This window comes from Gastrolobium bilobum, unplaced genomic scaffold, assembly GCF_033153095.1.
Source record: "Gastrolobium bilobum isolate Gb01-03AN ecotype WA unplaced genomic scaffold, APGP_CSIRO_Gbil_v1 utg102952, whole genome shotgun sequence".
Lineage (NCBI taxonomy): Eukaryota > Viridiplantae > Streptophyta > Magnoliopsida > Fabales > Fabaceae > Gastrolobium > Gastrolobium bilobum.
In genome coordinates, this window is record NW_026899060.1 from 6368 (window position 1) to 24597 (window position 18230).

The 18230-nt window shown below is 33.6% G+C and overlaps 2 protein-coding genes across 4 annotated transcripts; both read left to right on the top strand.

The window, feature by feature from the left end:
* Positions 1 to 208: 208 nt before the first annotated feature.
* On the top strand, positions 209 to 7962 carry LOC133286770 (TITAN-like protein). Its single transcript, XM_061484219.1, has 7 exons — positions 209 to 547; positions 643 to 769; positions 5620 to 5944; positions 6057 to 6127; positions 6474 to 6519; positions 6816 to 7237; positions 7457 to 7962. Exons 1-7 carry the CDS (start codon positions 246 to 248, stop codon positions 7490 to 7492), a joined length of 1329 nt encoding a protein of 442 aa, XP_061340203.1. The 5' UTR covers positions 209 to 245; the 3' UTR covers positions 7493 to 7962.
* A 5934-nt stretch (positions 7963 to 13896) lies between these two features.
* LOC133286771 (mediator of RNA polymerase II transcription subunit 30) lies at positions 13897 to 17889 on the top strand. 3 transcript variants are annotated; one of them, XR_009748173.1, is made up of 4 exons: positions 13897 to 14377; positions 16314 to 16403; positions 16725 to 16893; positions 17672 to 17889. XR_009748173.1 is itself a non-coding variant. In XM_061484220.1 (3 exons), exons 1-3 carry the CDS (start codon positions 13991 to 13993, stop codon positions 16821 to 16823), a joined length of 576 nt encoding a protein of 191 aa, XP_061340204.1. In that variant the 5' UTR covers positions 13897 to 13990; the 3' UTR covers positions 16824 to 17640. The 3 variants fall into 3 exon arrangements, 1 of the variants encoding a protein (XP_061340204.1); XR_009748174.1 differs by having other exon boundaries at positions 17705 to 17889; XM_061484220.1 differs by lacking the exon at positions 17672 to 17889 and having other exon boundaries at positions 16725 to 17640.
* Positions 17890 to 18230: the final 341 nt, after the last annotated feature.

Here is an 18230-nt window from a genome sequence, read left to right on the forward strand (position 1 = left end):
CCCCTTACATAGACTTAGAATCCATACTGTTTATAGTGATTCTTAAAAGATATTGTTACACAAATTCGCATCTTCTTTTTCAGAAATATATATCACTGTTTTGCTCAAATATTTTTGTACATCTTAATTCTGAGCTTTAGAACTATTATTTTGTCTAGTGAAGCTTTCATTTTCCAGTTCAACTAACATGGTTAGTGTTACAGTTAAAAGCATTTGACACTGGGTTGGATGCTAGCCCTGTGACCATGATGATGGGGGAGCAATCTGAGATCAAGAGAAGGAGAGCAGCAACAAGGAAGAAGAACATTGAGTTTGAGTTCTGTAAGGTCTGCAATATAAATCACGACCATGGTCTCCGACACAAGTACTTCCCAAACCACAAGAAATCCCTCTCCACCTTCCTCTCTCGTTTCCGAAACAAACTCTCTGATGTTCGCGTCTTCCTGAACACCCCTAGCCCTCTCAATTCCCAACTTTCTTCTCGCAATTGCTTGTGGTGTGTTTTCTGTGACCAAGATATCCAAGAGCGCTCTAGTTCCTTTGCCTGGTATTGAATTTTGTTTTCTGCAATTCAATTTCAAATGGAAGTTAGTCAAGATTTCCTTTAGCTAGACTGTAATTTTTAATTTGTTCTTGTGGCAGTGCTAATGTGATTCGTCACCTAGCAAGTGTTGAACATGTGAAAAATTTGAAGCACTTCTTCTGGAAATATGGTGGCGCCATGGATCAGTTGGACGCATTTAAGGTTTCTAACGATGATTTAGCTAAGGTGCTGTAAACATTATATCAATCTTATTTTATATGTTTTCGGAGCTTTAGGGAAATTTAAAACAAAATCTCTGATTTATAATTATCAGAGTTTGAGTGAGAGAGAGAGAGAGAGAATTAGAGAAAGAGCCATTGATTTAACTGAATATTCAGGTTGTGAGAATGATACAGAAGAGCTTTATTTATAGAGCAAACGAGAGGACTCAGATCTGAGTCAGCATCTAACTAGCATCTAACTAACATCTAAACAAACTAACACAAAGATAAGAAGCCATCTGATGCAGACGAATGTACAGAAATAGAATCTAAAGAATTACAAAGCTAAGTGAGCTGTATCACTAATACCCTCCCACTCAAGGAGGCTTGGATAAACTATCCAAGACCTTGAGTTTGGATCGTAGTTCAGCAAAGCGAGCACGGGAGAGAGGCTTTGTCAGTGTATTAGCAACTTGATCAGAGGAAGGAATATGTGTCACCACCAATTCCTTATTGAGGGCACGTTCACAGACAAAGAAGATATCAGGCTCCATATGCCTCGTGCGGGCATGGAGAACATGATTACGAGTAAGAGCCACTGTGCTCATATTGTCACAAAGCACTGAGGAGTAGCTAAAGGGATATGAAGTTCCCTAAGAAGAGAATGGATCCATAGGATTTCAGTACAAGTGGTGGCTATACTGCGATACTTAGCTTTTGTGCTAGAACGAGCAACCACAATTTGCTTCTTGGACCACCATGATACAAGGTTAGGACCAAGAAATATGTTGGCACCAGATGTTGAGCATCTGTCATCAGGATTTGATGCCCAATTAACATCACAAATCGTTGTGAGAGACAAAACACTAGTAGAATAGGCTGTGTTGAGCTGCAAACCAAAAGAAACAGTCCCCTTCAAGTAGCGTAGGATTCTTTTGACAACAGCCCATTGCTTCTCTAATGGTTGATCGATACATTGACAAATTTTATTCACTGCATAACTGATGTCAGGTCTAGTAATAGTGGCATATTGGAGAGCACCAACAGGTCTATAGTGATGGGGATCAGGGTAGTAATGAGAACCAGCCCGAGAAAGTTTGCAGCTACTTGGCTTAGGAGAAGAGATGCCTTTAGCTTCTTGCATAAAAGCTCTAGTGAGCAAATCGCGAATGTATTTAGACTGAGACAACATCAGAGAATTTGAGGAAATCCTTTGGACTTCAACACCAAGAAAATAATCAAGATTACCCAGGTCCTTGAGAGAAAACAGAGAATGAAGTTGTGAGACAAGCTGAGCAATGAAAAAGGGACCAGTTCCAGTCACTATGATGTCATCAACATAGATAAGAACATAGATGCATCTTGTGGAAGATCGAAGAGTGAACAATGAAGGATCACAACAGTTGGCGTTGAAGCCGAAAGAAATAAGAGAACTATTTAGTTTATTGAACCAGACTCTTGGAGCCTGTTTTAGACCATAAAGAGCCTTGTTAAGTTTGCAAACCAGTGATTTATTAGAGTCTTAGATGCATCAAGGATGAAAATCAAAAACTTCTGGTGAGAGATGAAGATGTAAATGAAAGATGGTTGAAATACTTCAACAAGCTGTTTAATGGGGATGGAAATACAAGCGAGGTGGACTTAGAGGACGCGTATGATGATATGAATAGAAGATTTGTACGCAGAATTAATACACATGAAGTTAAGGAGGCTTTAAAGAGGATGAAGACTAATAAAGCCTTGGGGCCTGATGGTGTCCCTATTGAAGTGTGGAGAGGCCTGGGGGATGTGGCAATAAAATGGTTGACCAATCTTTTTAATAAGATTCTCCAGACGAATAAGATGCCTGATGTATGGAGGAAAAGTATGATTGTGCCTATCTACAAAAACAAGGGAGATATACAGAATTGTTCAAACTATAGAGGCATTAAGCTAATGAGTCATACTATGAAGCTGTGGGAGAGGGTTATTGAACATCGCTTGAGGAGAGATACCAAGGTTTCTGTAAATCAATTTGGATTTATGCCAGGAAGATGTACCATGGAAGCCATTTTCTTGATGCGACAACTAATGGAAAGATACCGAGAAAAGAAGAAGGACTTGCATATGGTGTTCATAGACCTTGAGAAAGCATACGATAGGGTTCCAAGGAAAGTTTTATGGTGGGTCCTGGAGAAGAAAAAGGTTCCATTAAAGTATGTAAAGGCAATCAAGGATATGTATAATGGGGCTACTACATGTGTAAAAGCTTGTAACGGATCATCAAGTTATTTTCCTATCACGGTAGGTGTACACCAAGGGTCGGCTCTAAGTCCTTACCTATTTGCCTTAGTTATGGATGAACTAACAAAAGATATTCAAGAGGAAGTGCCATGGTGTATGCTTTTTGCAGACGATATTGTGCTTATTGATGAGAGCAAGGAGGGTGTTAATAGAAAACTTGAATTGTGGAGAAGCACATTGGAATCCAGAGGATTCACATTAAGTCGAAGCAAGACTGAGTATCTGAAGTGTGAGTTTTCTCTGGTACAAGATGAGGACCAAGAACCTGTGCATCTAAATGGTCAAGAGGTACCCAAAAAAAATGCTTTTAAATACTTGGGCTCCATTTTACAAAATGGTGGAGAGATTGATGAGGATGTAAATCACAGAATCAGAGCAGGGTGGATGAAATGGCGTAGTGCATCTGCATTTTTGTGTGACCGCAAAATTCCCCTGAAGTTAAAAGGAAAATTCTATAAAACGGCAGTACGACCGGCAATGCATATGGAGCGGAATGCTGGCCAGCACATAGGCAACATGAGCATAAGATGGGAGTAGCAGAGATGAGGATGTTAAGGTGGATGTGTGGGTACACAAGGATGGATAAGATAAGAAATGAAGATATTCGACGAAAGGTCGGAGTAGTACCGGTAGCCGAGAAGATGAGAGAACATAGATTGAGGTGGTTTGGGCACGTGATGAGAAGACCCATGGATGCTCCTGTAAGAACAGAAGTTTGTTACCAAGAGCTAAACACAAAAAGAAGCAGAGGTAGGCCGAAGCTTACTTGGGGGAAAGTAGTAAAACAAGATTTAATGGAGTGGGATATAGATTGGCGGACAGTATGTCTTAGAAAGGAATGGAGAAAAGCTATAAGTATGGTGGAGGGTTAGACTCGCTGTTATTCCTATGTTCCAGATGGTCCTTTTTTAGTCCTTTTCCCCTTCATTTCCCCCACTTCTTCTTGTCCCTTTCTTTTTTACTTTTATTTATTTATATATACATATATTTTTATTTCATTTTATTTTATTTTATTATTTTATTTGTGTATTTTTATTTATTTATTTATTTATTTTTTATTTTTTATTTTTTTTTACTTTTTTTCAACCGTTTTGTATCTTTCATGTGGGTTCATCTACCACCGACCCCAATTAATTTGGGATAAAGGTGTTGTTGATGTTGATGTTGATGTTCAATCCCTTGGGTTGAATCATGTACACCTCCTTTTCAAGATCACCATTTAAGAAGGCATTATTGACATCCAATTGCTTAAGAGTACAGCCATAAGTGAGAGCCAGAGTAAGCATAATCCGAATTGTTACTGTTCGAACAACAGGGCTGAATGTCTCGTTGTAATTGTTAGAGATTAATATAAATCACTAAAAAGTGGTTCTTTACATGGTAACAGAGCTTCAGTGGCCATAAGGTCACGAGTTCGATCCTCACCGCCTCCCACTTTCTAGTGGAATTAAATCAAAGCACAAAAAGGTAAACCAAAAATTGGGCCTGTGCAATATCCACACTTCAAGCCCAAAGGGCTCTTGTGTGAGGGGGTGTGTTAGAGATTAATATAAATCACTAAAAAGACCCTCACCTAACACCTTAAGGTTTTGGGTTGAAGTGGTTCTTTACAGTAATTAAACCCAGGTTGTTGGTGGAAAGCCTTTGCAACCAGCCTTGCTTTATACTTATTGATAGATCCATCATGATTTTCCTCAAGTTTGAATACCCATTTGCATCCTATGGCAGACCTATTAGGAGGAAGAGGAACAAGAGTCCAAGTCTGGTTAGCTAATAAAGCATTATATTCAACTTTCATAGCCTCGAGCCAAGGTGGACTGCTCAGCGCCTGTTTGACTGGTAGGCTCAATGTGAGTGAGAAGAGCTTGAGCTCTAGCTAATGTCTTTGATCTGGTTTGAATAGAATGTACAAGAGAAGTAGGTGTAAGAGGAGATGTAGGTAAAAATTCTGAAGTAGAAGACTCAGGAGAAGAAGATGATGTGGAGACAAGAGAACTATCCAACTGTGAGGGAGATGGTGAGTTTCAGTAAGGGGCTAAATTTGTATGACTAGGTGTAAAGGAGGATGCTGAACCTGATGTATTGGACTGTATAGGACAGTGTGACTGACTAGGAGATGATTTTGCAGTAGGAGAACTTGGTGCATGAGCATTTTGGGAATTTGGTGTTTCAACATGCTGAGTACTCGATTCATCAGCACTTGGAGTGGCAGAAGATAAATTATGGTGTGGTGACATGTCTTGGACAAAGAAAGGAAAAGAATGAGTGACAGCTGGAACAGTGGGAACAGCAGGTGTGGACCATGATGTGTGAGAGAGAGAAAATCAGAGAAAGAGCCATTGATTTAACTGAATATTCAGGTTGTGAGAATGATAGAGAAGAGCTCTATTTATAGAGCAAACGAGAGGACTCAAATCTGAGTCAGCATCTAACTAACATCTAAACAAACTAACAGAAAAATAAGAAGCTATCTGATACAGACGAATGTACAGAAATTAAAGAATTACAAAGTAATTACAAAGCTAAGTGAGCTATATCACTAATAATAATGTAGTTGTTGATCAGTTGTTGTTTTTTTCTTTGTGAGTGCAGTGGGAAAAGAGGTGCATGGCCCTAAAAAATGAAGCTGTGTTGTCGAGTGAGGAATGTTGCGGAGCAGTGTTTGGACCTTCAAGTGATATCCATAATCAACTCAACAATGGAAAAATTGATAGTTTTGAAAATGTTTATTCCCATTCTGTAGAATCATATTCTCCGAATGGTGTTTTTCCTTTACAATGCTATACGAATGAGTATCAGGTATCCTGTTCAGGACAATCTGGAGTTGGCAATACCGGCTTGTTAGATATTGATACCTCTTTTTTAACTTCGGAAGCGTGCTCTGGTGCAAATCCTTTTGCTTTGCAAGATTTTGCTGGTAGGCGTATCCTGTCTATTGGAAATTTCATTTCTTATTCTTTACAACTACCATCGACATGGGGGATTCATTAAAAATGGGTCTTATCTTCTTTGTGCTTATATTGTCTCAGTTGAAAGAAGCCATTCTGTCCCTTGTAATGGTAGACAATGGTCAGGTGATGGTTACTCTTGTAATAAAGGGGTAAGTTCCATGGGTGTGTGTTTTTTTTGGTCGTAAGCTTTGAGTGTTTCACATACTATTTGAGTTTCACACTTTCAGCAGTGGTTGGTATTGGTAACCTCATTGTTTTACAAGATCAATATATCTGAAGTTTCGCCCAATTTTTAGTTGTTATCTAATTTTCATGTCTTGATGATCAAGTATTATAGTTTGCTTCTTACAATGTATGCTAGTACTTATAAATTATAATCTCTAATTTCTTTTTTTTTAACATTTTTTCTGATTGTTGCTCTCTTCCTGTGTCGTAGCTGTCTAATGAGTAATTTCAACTCTGATAAAAGTATTGCATTTTGTATGAATGTACTAGGTGCGTGACAATGGTAGAATGGTAAGCAGAGAGAGCAACCATAAGGGTATTCATCTATAATTTTGTCAATTTTGTTTTGCTTCCATTCTTATAATACTAAAAAGCTGCAAAGCATATGCCAATTGAATATGTAGTGCACTGTTGCATTTGTACATATATGTAAAATATTTAAGTAATATGAATGCAGAAAAAAGGAAAAAAGGAAAAAAAAAAAACTAAAACTTTACTATGGTGTTATAACTTATTCATAGATAGGCAACAGATGAGTTTGTGACTCTGGTGGTGAACTAGCATGAGTGATGCATTTTCTACTCATGATCCTTGATCCTTCTTCATTTTCAGGTCAACAGATGCTCAGCCGAGTCTCTTCTGTGCCTATTGAAAATGCTGGTGGAAATGTTCATTCTGGAGCACCTCCACCATGGTTTGAAACAACTGAGGGAGTGCAGATATATTCTGAGCCTGTTTCAGTAGACCTTGTCTCCCATTCAAACAAGTCAGGGAAGTCCAAAAAGTTGAATCCAAAACGGGTGGGAGCAGCTTGGGCGGAGAAGAGAAAGATTGAAATGGAGATGGAAAAGAGGGGAGAGACTGTGAGGAATGAGTTTGATGCCAACTGGCTTCCTAATTTTGGTAGAGTCTGGCAATCTGGTAGCAGAAAAGAATCGAGAAAAGAATTTGAGAGAGAGAAAGGAAAGTTACTAAATGTTGAAACTCAATCTGAGATGCCAATCAAGATACAGCCTTATGTCAGCAAAAGAATGGTGAGTTTTATCCTATGTCATACACTCTAGGATCACTGGTCAAGTTTCCTTTGAAACTGTCAGCCAAAACTAGCTTGGTTTGTGCCTGGCTTATGCTGACAAACTGAACTGGCTCTAGCTGCCAAAACTGCAATGTACTCTAAAGCTATTATCATATTGATATTTCTGTCATCAATTTTGTAAATATTCAAACGTGTTCTTTTTGTTTGTTCTTTGCAGCGGATGGATAGTTGTGGTGATTATGCAAATGAGTGAAATTTCTGGTGGCAAACATGTTCAGGGAGTCTACATTATTGTATATGCGCATTTCAGCATCGTTTACATTGGAGGCTGACGAATAAACACAATGAAACATGGTGCGTTCATGTCAATCTTTGAAAAAAATAACACAGTCATTGTGCAGTATTGACCCACAATAATAATAGTTAAGTAAAACAACATGCACTGATCAAGGAGCGATGGCTGTTACCCTACAATGATTGTGGTTATAGTGAATCTATTTTACTGCATTTCATGTGCCATGTGACTTCAATTCTTATTATGGTTGGTCTGCTCAATTTTTGCGCAGTTCTGGGTGTTTGATTTTTTTTTTTTCAACCAGCTTGATTTTGAACGTAAGGGTGGTTGCATTGACATTTAGATAGGCGTTGCTTTGCAATATGTTGGTTTCATCCATGGGAATGGGACAACTTATCCATAGTTGTACAGAATACTTAGATTATTCTCCCCAGTTATTTAAGAGATCTATGTTCAGTATTTTGTTGATAATGTGTTTTAAATAACGTGTCAGCACGAAATGTTATTTTTCATTTCTGTTTTGTATGATGACTATGATTTCTGAGACCTAATTTATTTTGTGTTAAATTATGAATTAATATAAATTCAATCAATCAAATAATAATTTAAAATTATAATAATTCTTAATTTGAATGCAACCTTCTTTTTTTTCTTTTGCAAAGTACAATCTTTTAAAATTCCTGAAAATTTAAAAGTATCATATTTACAATTAATAATAATAATAATTTGAAGATTGATTTTTCTTTTTTGTTTGTTAGAACTGAGAAGCGCATTCTTTACTTGATACAAGGGAAAGAAATATTATAATTATATTGTCGATATGGGTAATAAATTTGAAGTTTTTGAATTTATAAAATTTTTGGAGGATAAGATTTATTTATTTATATTAATTAAATTATGATAGTTTAGTTGACGATTGAAATATTTCAAAAAAAAAATTTGTTCATATTATTAATTATTATTTAATTAAATTAATTTAATATTATTTTTTTACAAATATATAAATAATAATATTAATTTAATATTATTTATATGAAGTGAGAATATGAGGATCTGAAAAGGAATATAATTTAGGATGAACGATATTGTTCTGCTAGCCCATAGTTAGACACTTAGACTGGTCACGCTTTTATATCAAATGAGACTTGTCAATTTCTGCCATGTCTACTACTGCTGAGGGATCTAAGGAGATTAAATTAAACAGTATGACATTTTTGCAGTAACTTCACATGATGGCATATTAATTTTTTTTTCTTCATTATATAGGTAGTTGAGCCCCGTAATATTGTACAAATTTAGCTAAATTTCATTTTTTTTCTCTCACCAAAGAGAACTTTTAGCTCAACAGTGAAAACTTTTCGCACATCAAAAGTGAAACAAAAATAGTAAACAACTATAGTAAAAAAATTAAAAGTATTAACTCTTTTTTATGGAATTATTTTAGTATAGTAGTGCTAGTTTTTTATATTGTGCTTTACACATATTAAAATATTTTTATTACTATTATTTTTAAATTTATATAATTATTCTTCTTTATTTTATTTCTTTAACTTATCATTTAAGGGATGTAATTTTTTTAGTTCGTCTAAAGCGGACACTTGGCATGTCCCCTCTTTGTGGTCCATCACAAAGGAAACGAAAACCAAGTTTTGCTTTAACTTATTTGATAGATAATGTAAATTTTTTTTTTTTTTTTTTGATAACATTAAGGGGCGAAGCCCCGATAATGTAAATCTTTAATAAAAGGGTTTAGTGTTTCTTCTAAATAAAGTTATTATCTACAATTCCAAAATAACATTATTTTAGGGTTTTGAAAAAAAAAATACGAGCATCTTGAGAAAGTTCATGTTACAAAAGAGAAATAAAATTATCAAAATGTCATTTTTTTTTTCAAATCCTAAAGCAATATCATTCCAAATTGCTTTGGATTAGTTATACCCCAATATTTTTTTTTAATCACTTAACTTTCTATGGCTTTTTTATTTACACCCCTTCTTAACACTGTTAGAACATTAACTAAATATATATATTCTACCGTTCTTAGTAGAAAAAATAAAATGATAAAAAAGAAAAGAAAAATAAGACCAAATGTTATGAAAAATTAGAACACTTAATAAAAGGAAAAAATAGTAAAAAAAAATTAAATGTGTCTAAATAAAAAAATGTATAAAAACAGAAAATATAATAAGAAAAAAATAGAAGAAAAAGAAAACACAGTTATGAATTTCCAAAATAGAAGAAAAAAACCAAACATATTTAAAAAAAAAAAATACACCAAGGATAAAAAAGAAAAAAAAAATTAAATTAAATATATTAAAAACTCATGTGATTTCTTTTTATTTTATTTCCTTTTTATTTTATTTTTTATCCTAATTTTTAGTCTTCAGTGTACTTTTTTTCATTTTTTTGTTATATTTTAGTCTTTTCTGTCACTGTTATGATTTTTAATATATTTGATCTTATTTTTTCTGGTATTTTTTTTGGATAAACCACTCCACGGGAGGGAATGCTCTTCGGAGCGAGTTTGGCAATAAATCTTTATAGCCTTTCCAATGATGTATTAGGGAGAATCGAACACATGCTCTCACTCCAACTTGTTGAGTTTTCATGTGCCAACTGAGCTACCATCATTTGATTTCTTCTATTTTTTGTTTTTATTATATATATTTTTTTATTTTGACACATTTGATTATTTTTTTTTACTATTTTTTTCTTTTAGTCTTTTATTAAGTGTTTTAAATTATCATAATATTTGGTTTTGTTTTTTTTATCATTTTATTTTTTTCTTCTACAAAGAGTAGAATAATTATACTTAATTAATTTTCAAATAGATTTAAGGAAGGGTGTTGATGAAAAAGACCATGGGGATTAAGTGAGTAAAAAAAAAAAACACTAAAAGTGATTCAAACAATACCACATGAGATTTTTTAAACTTTTCCCAACAGATAATTTTATCGTCTCCAATAAGGAAAAGTGGAAAACACTTCTTTCATATTAAAATATATTAAATTAAAGGAAAAAGTGTTTGTCATTTTTTTTTTTTTTTGATAACATAAGTGTTTGTTATTTTAAATGACATAAAGTTATGTCATTTTAAGAGAGATAGACACAAAATAAATTTTTTATTTAAATTTAAATAAAAATCATCCACTTTCTCTCTCCCATGATTTTTATTTTCTATGTCTATCTCTCTCTTAAAATGACATAATTATATCATTTAAAATAACAAACACAAATGCCCTAAATTAAATTATTATATTATTCATTCAACTTGTTGAGATAACACCTTACAAATTTCATGCATTAATAATTTGATTGACACATTTTTTAATTAATGTATAGATTGTATAACTACAAAATCACTTGACAATTATCGTAATTGACTTAATAAAATCAGCATAAAATAATAATAATAATAATAATAGTAATATTAAAATTAAAAAATAGTTATATTTGAAAGTAAATAAATGACTAAGGTGCATGATTAAAGTCAGCAGTAAAAAATATTCTTATATAATAATAGCTTAAAACTCATAAATAACATAAAAAGTAATCTCAACTCCAGTTAAATATTATATATAATATCATTAATACAAATTAAGTTATTTTAATTAAAATTGAAAAATTAAACAATCATAACCATGCTCATTAATGTAAAAAAAATTAGGGCAAATTACATAATACCACCTTCTACTTAGATGTTTTTTCAAAAAACCACCATGTACTTTCAATTAAAATAATTACGCACCTAGATTACCAAAAAATAAATAAAACAGTTAGGCACCTCATACTATAACATTGAATCAATTAAACATATTTATTCATTTTAAGACAAAATTAATCTTGTGCTCAATCACCCACATCCATAATTGCTCAGCCTCCCTCATCAACCACCATTTTTCAATGTCTGTCCATCCTCACTTACATGAAAAAAAAAATGGTGATCGCCATCGTAAAGATAGAAAGGGAATGATGATTGAAAATTGAAAGTTAGTATCTGCGAAATTAAACTATTGAACTGCTTCTGAGACTAAAAAAATGAGAAGTCTTTCAATAGGCAAAAAACAGAGGGAGTTGAGATATGCATCAAAGCATATTGCCAATCTAGTATGCTGGTGCAACTATAAACATTCTTTGTTTTTAATTGGTTGATAACAAGATTCTACCTTTTATTTTTTGTTCTCGTTTTGTGTCTGCTTCAAAATTGTGATTATGAGAATCACTAAGTTTTGGTATGCTAGAACTAATTTGCATGCTTCCAGAAAAAAATTAACTTAAAAGTTGATATAAAAGAAAAAGAATCAGCCCAAATTCGTATAATGACATTGAAATCTATTTGTTAATCTCTATTTTTGCTTCTGCGTCAATCTTCTTCTGTGTGAATCTCACTAATGCATCCATTATGTGAAGGTTGTTTCAAAGGAAAGAATCACATTTCGAATTTTGATTAACTTACACGATTTGCTACGAGTTTTGTAATCTCTTGTTTCCAAGTTTGTCTATTCATTTAATTGTCTGCAAAATGCTTGATAAAAAATCTAAATCAAAGCTACATTATTGACTTGTGACAAAGATGGTCCAAATCTCTACTCTATAATATATGCAAGGTTTTACAGTAGAAACGAAGCATCTGAAATGACATGGAGACTTGGATTCCAAAAGCATGTAGAAAGCAGGCTTTTTTTTGTGTTAGATTTAAATTTTAAGTGAAATTGAAAATTTCCTACACTTTCGCAAATGCTCCATCGTTCCCTTTCTGTCTTTCTGATGGTGATCACCAATTTTTTTATTTTTTTCATTTAACAAGGGATGGACGGACATTGAAAAATGGTGATTGATGAGGGAGGCTGAGAAGTTATAGGTGAGATGATTGAGCACAGGGTTAATTATGTCTTAAAATTAATGAATATGTTTAATTGATTCAATGTTATAGTATAGAATAGGGGTGTTCATCAACCGATCCAAACCGATTCAAACCGCGGTGACCGAACCGAAAAACCGATAATTGAATAAACCGAAAATCGAAAAATCGAAAACCGATTAAAAACCGCAAATTTTAATTGAATTGGATCGGTTTTTGGATGGGTTGATGAAAATCGATCCAATATATTAATTTCTCTCTACCTGCTTGGGTATTTCTCTAATCATAGCCTAAAAATTTCTAAATCCAAGACCCATTAACCCATCAACTAAACCCAAGAAAAAATCTAGTCATATCTCATCAACAAAATTTTATCTTTATAAAGCTTCATATCTCATTGCTAAAATTAAAAAAATTATATTATAGTTTACTAATGCTTTTGTATTTCAAATTTTTTTTTTTACAAAGCTAATATATACAAAAGATGTTATTTGCACAATAATCATGAAATAAATTTTAGGATTTTCAAAAAACTGAAAACCGATCCAATCCAAACCGAAAAAAATTGGATTGGATCGGATTTGAAAAAAAATCAAAACCGAATGGATGATTATATGATCAAACCAAAGGGATTGGATCAGATGATTTTTACTTCCAAAACCGATCCAATCCACACCACGAACACCCCTAGTATAGAATGGGTAATTGTTTTAAGGGATAGGATATTGTGACAACCAAATAATGTTACTACCAATGTTACTACCACATCTTAACCGTTGATTTCCGCCAATCAACGGTTATTATTTATTGCAAATTAATAATTAATTAATGAGTTTGATTTGAAAAATGATAACCGTTGATTGACGGAAATCAACGATTAAGATGTGATAGTAATATTATTTGGTTGTCAGAATATCCTATCCCTTGTTTTAATTGAAAATACATAGTGGCTTTATGAAAAAGCATGTAAGTAAAAGGTAGTATTATGTAATTTGTCCAAAAAATTAATTGAATTAATTTCAAATTTAGTTATCATTATTAAAATGAATTAGACATATTATTATTTAAATATAATCAAGCATGTATAGTCAAAATTTGAATTGTGTGTATACTACCAAAAAAAAAAAGTAAATATCTTTTTTGTCCCTAACTAAAAAACACGGTCCCCACTTTAGTCCCTTACAAAAAATATTAGTCAGTTGGTCCCTAACAAATTCAAAATGGATCCATTTAGTTGAAATCGTGATCCCTCACAATTTAAAAAAGACCCATATTAGTCCCTCAAAAGGACTAAACTGGGTCCACTTTGAATTTGTTAGAGAAATTTTTTCTTGTAAGAGACTAAAGTGAGGACCGTATTTTTTTGTTAGGGACAAAACACATTCACTCAAAAAAATAATTTGAATTGTGTTGAAATTTTGACAAGGAGGTAGACTTGAAATCTAAAACTAATAGGTTTATTTTATTTTTTAATTTCTTTGCCTTTCCTAATTTTCTTGTTTACAGTGGTGCAGTGCAGATTAGGGTTTTATCATTTCTCCATCTCCACATTGTAATTGCAGTGTTAGTATTCTCCGATTTAGATAGGTGTTGGAATGGAAGAAGAGTCGGTGAACGGCATCATGTCAAGGTCAACAACAACTCCCAAAACTACGCAAGAGTTAGCCATGGAAGGCCACAAGTACCTTGAAGAAACCATACAATACGCTTACCAGATCCTCTCTTCCATGAACGACGAGCTTTGCAACCCCGTTTTGTGGTCCACCTCTGCCTCTGCTTCTGCCTCTCCTAATGCCCCATCCTCAAACGGCGTCGTTAGTGGTGATGCCCCTTCCGATAACTCCAGCCACCACGCCGACAGCGGCGCTGCTGCTGCTTCCTCTGGCGGTGCTGGAGGCGCTCTTGAAGAGGCTCGCTTTCGCTATAAAAATGCTGTGGCTGCGCTTCGGACTATTCTCACTGCAATTCCTAACTCCCCGAAGGTACCATTTCAAACCCTGGTTTTGTAATTTGGGGTTACTTATCTTCTTTTCTTTTGAGATATGTTCACTTTTCGTTAGACACTCGTAATGTTTCATTTTGGTAACTGCTTTTTTGTCATAAAATTTTATTGTTTCTTGAATTTTTTGAGCCCTTGAACTTTAGGGAGATTACAAGCAATGAGGGAGTGGTTGGAATTAATATGTGCTAGAACCAAAGGCAATAAACTAAACTGCGTTTAATTGTGAGAGGGCAAAAACATTACTTGAATTGTACCGAAAAAAAAAAAATATTTGAAAGGAAGGAAATGTGTAACCACTAATTAGTAATTACAATATTAAACTTTTTATAGAGTCTGGATTTAGTTAATTTATTAAATTCACAGAACAATGACTCGTGATTGACTAAAAATAACTAGTAAGCAGTAAGAACTTTTTGATCATTTTGGATCAGTTCTCCTAGCCTGGGAAGAATTTGAAAAGCCTGGAATGTTTTGAACAGTTCATGATTATTTTACACTCAAAGTCAGCTTCAGTAACCCAAATTCTTTATGAAATTGGTTTCCCCCTCAATATCATAAAAAATTTTGTGCAACTTCCTTGCCTACTAGAATTCCTACTGGTTGATGATGCTTTCAATTTTCTCACCCCCTCGCTAGCTCTAGATATTTAGTAATTGTTGGGGCTGTCAGCTATTTATTTTCATATTCGTTGGGTTCATAATAAAAACTATGATCTTCCGCCTTAAGATTGTTGCTTATCTCTTTTTGGCATTTTAGCACCTTGTTGGCCCCTAGGGTTTTAAACTGAAATTTGGTGTTAATAGAAAAGGACAATCGGTAGGATGGTATTGGGAGGAGCCTACCTCCTTGAATGGAAATCTGAAAAGACTTTAGATTTAGAGTTCAGAGATATAATACAGAAATGAAGGAAGTTCCCTTCGACATATAATGACTCAAATGTAAGGAACTCCCTTCTACTATAGGTCAGTTGCAGAAACTCTGCTGTTGTTCAAAACTCAGCAACTCAACTCCTTGACCTTACTAAACCATGCTTATTGACCCCATACAACGGGGTTTTCTGCCAATGCGCGAGTGGTTGGATTTATTCTTCTTTGCATGGTTTGATAAGTTTAGGAAGTCAAGTTGCTGAGATTTAAACCACAGATATGATATTTCACTAATATGATGAAAAATATGAAAACTCCTATTTATAGGCCCCTGTAAATGTTCCAGAGCTGACTGGATCATTAAGTGGCTTAATTAATGAATTTTGACTGACTATCTGACTATATTTTATTGCTTAAACACCTTAAGTAATAAGAATCTAGTTATTTTGCATCATCAAATTTCTAGCTAATGAATTGAGAATTTCAACTTCAATTCCTGCATATGTCTTTTTCACTTGCTAAAAGACTATACAAATCTCTCTATTCTAAGGTTCAGTTGGGTTCCTTTCAAAAATGGGTCTGAAAAATTCAGGGATCAGCTTTATATGAAAAGGTTCATGACAAACCCATACTTGAAGTTTTAGCCACAAGTCTATGTGGATATCAAACTGACTGGGATAAATCACTTGCTATAAATTCATAATTCGCTAAACATGTTTCCGCTGTATTATTGTCCCATAGACTGGAATTTGAAGTTGTTAATATGAAAAAGATGATGCAGTAAAAGAAAATTTCATTCAGAAATCATAACGTCTCTCTTACGCAGACTTAGAATCCATACTGTGTATAAGGAAGCTTATAGGATATTGGTACACAGACTCACATCTTCCTGTTCATATATATATATATATATATATATATATATATATATATATATATATATCTGTTTTGGTCAAATATTTTTGTGCATCTTATTCTGAGCTTTAGAACTATTATTTTGTCTAGTGAAGCTTTCGTTTCCCAGTTCAACTAACTTGGTTAGTGTTACAGGCAAAAGCATTTGACACTGGGTTGGATGCTAGCCCTGTGGATGAAGCTGAAATTGAGAAGTTAGAAGACCGAGCCTCTTCTCTAAGAAAGGTAGGTTTTAATAAATCTATTAACCTCAATCTCAATGCTTGACCATGTTTTTTACAAATCCTGAACATCGAAATTTTGCGTTGGGCTCATATTTTATTTGATTGGGATTCAGAAAATACTAAATTTTCAATCATGTTATATCAGCTACAGTTAACAGAATCCATTGACATTATTCTTATAATGGGTTTTATACTTTTAACCTATTGCTGAAACAATTTAATTTGGCAAAAATTATTAGGTTCTATATTGAAATTACTGAGAGCCTCTCTTTTTTAAATTATATTGTTGTGTTAAACATTTAAGTTCTGCTCATAACTGTAGGAGCTTGCCTACAAGAACTTGCACCTGAAGATACTTATAGATCAACTGCGTGATCTTATCACTGATATATCAACATGGCAAAGTCCTTTTTCGGCCTGAAGTTTGGGATGAGTACTTAAATTTGTAGAGTGGTGCCACCAAATGGAAAATTGATAGAGTACAGTGACGGGTAACTATGCTTCTTGATATTGTAACACTTGAAGTTTCATCAGCTTATCTCAAGATGTTCTCATTTACTTCCTGAAACTATGATTTGAGAGGTGTGGAATGACAAGAGGTTATCTGTAAATGTTTGTCCATTGGGCTTGTACTTCGTAGAATTTTTGGCATAAATTTTATAGAATAACAACCAGCTAATGCTTAATAACAATTTGATGGAATCCTTCATATGATTGTTGTCAGAAATTGTACGTAAACAGTTTTATTTTGAAGTTTAGAGAAGGGTGCATGTTTTTGGTCCCAAGAAGAAACTCTTGATGATCTTATTCACCAATTTTTGCATTTTTCATTGCTTGTTCCTTAGCTGGATTCATTTCATTTGTTTCAGTTCTATTATTTGATTTTGAGGAATATTTGGGAAAGGAAGTAGGAACAGGAAGTTGGTACAGTTTAATGTAAAAAGTATCTTTCTCTTATTTATTTAGGAGATGAAGATTGAAGGATAAAGAAACGGAGCAGTATCTTGTTCAAGATTTTCTTTTTAAAAGTTTGCCTCCAATTGAAAGGAGAAAAAGTATTATTCTCCGGGAGGAGGAATGGGAAATGCACCCTCCACTTCCTCCCCTTTTCAATTTAAAAAAGAAAAAGAGAGTCCACTAGACCAGGACTGACAATAAAGACAAATGTATTATGTATCTATTCTTTACCATTTTCTTTACTATCCCCTTCTTTTTCATCTACCGATTTCCGTACATGGTCTCACAACCTTTTTCAATTTTCTGTGGCAGGAGTTCCTGTCATTATTTCGTCTCATTCTTTAGTGGAATTCGGCATGTTGCAAAGCTAGTGGTATTCTCTACCCGCAGAAAATTTGCAACCCTTCTCATTTTTAGGACAACCCTCAGTGGATTGATTGTACTGCAAATACTCTGTTCTTACTATATCCCTTCTATTTAAGAAGCTGGATTTATAAATACAAACTCTGTCTTGTATAACTTTTGGATTTTATGAGCATTGCCTTATTTTCAAGCAAGATTATTCAGTAAAATCAATTTTAATTTTAAAAGAATTGATATTGAAAAAATCACTTTTGAAAATGGTAATGTTAAAAAAATAATAATTTTGTTTAAAAGGTAAATTGAAATCGCTTTTGAAATGTAAATATAAATATTTTTAAAATTTTTAGTTTACCCAAAATCAATTTTACTGAGTAAAATTAATTTTGACCTACTAAGAAACAGATTAACTTAGTAAAAAATGAGCTTTGTTGTGAGTTTGTTGACGCTACTGTGCCCGACTGTAGCCAAAGAATAAATCTTTGATGCTACTGATGTACCAAAAATTCAG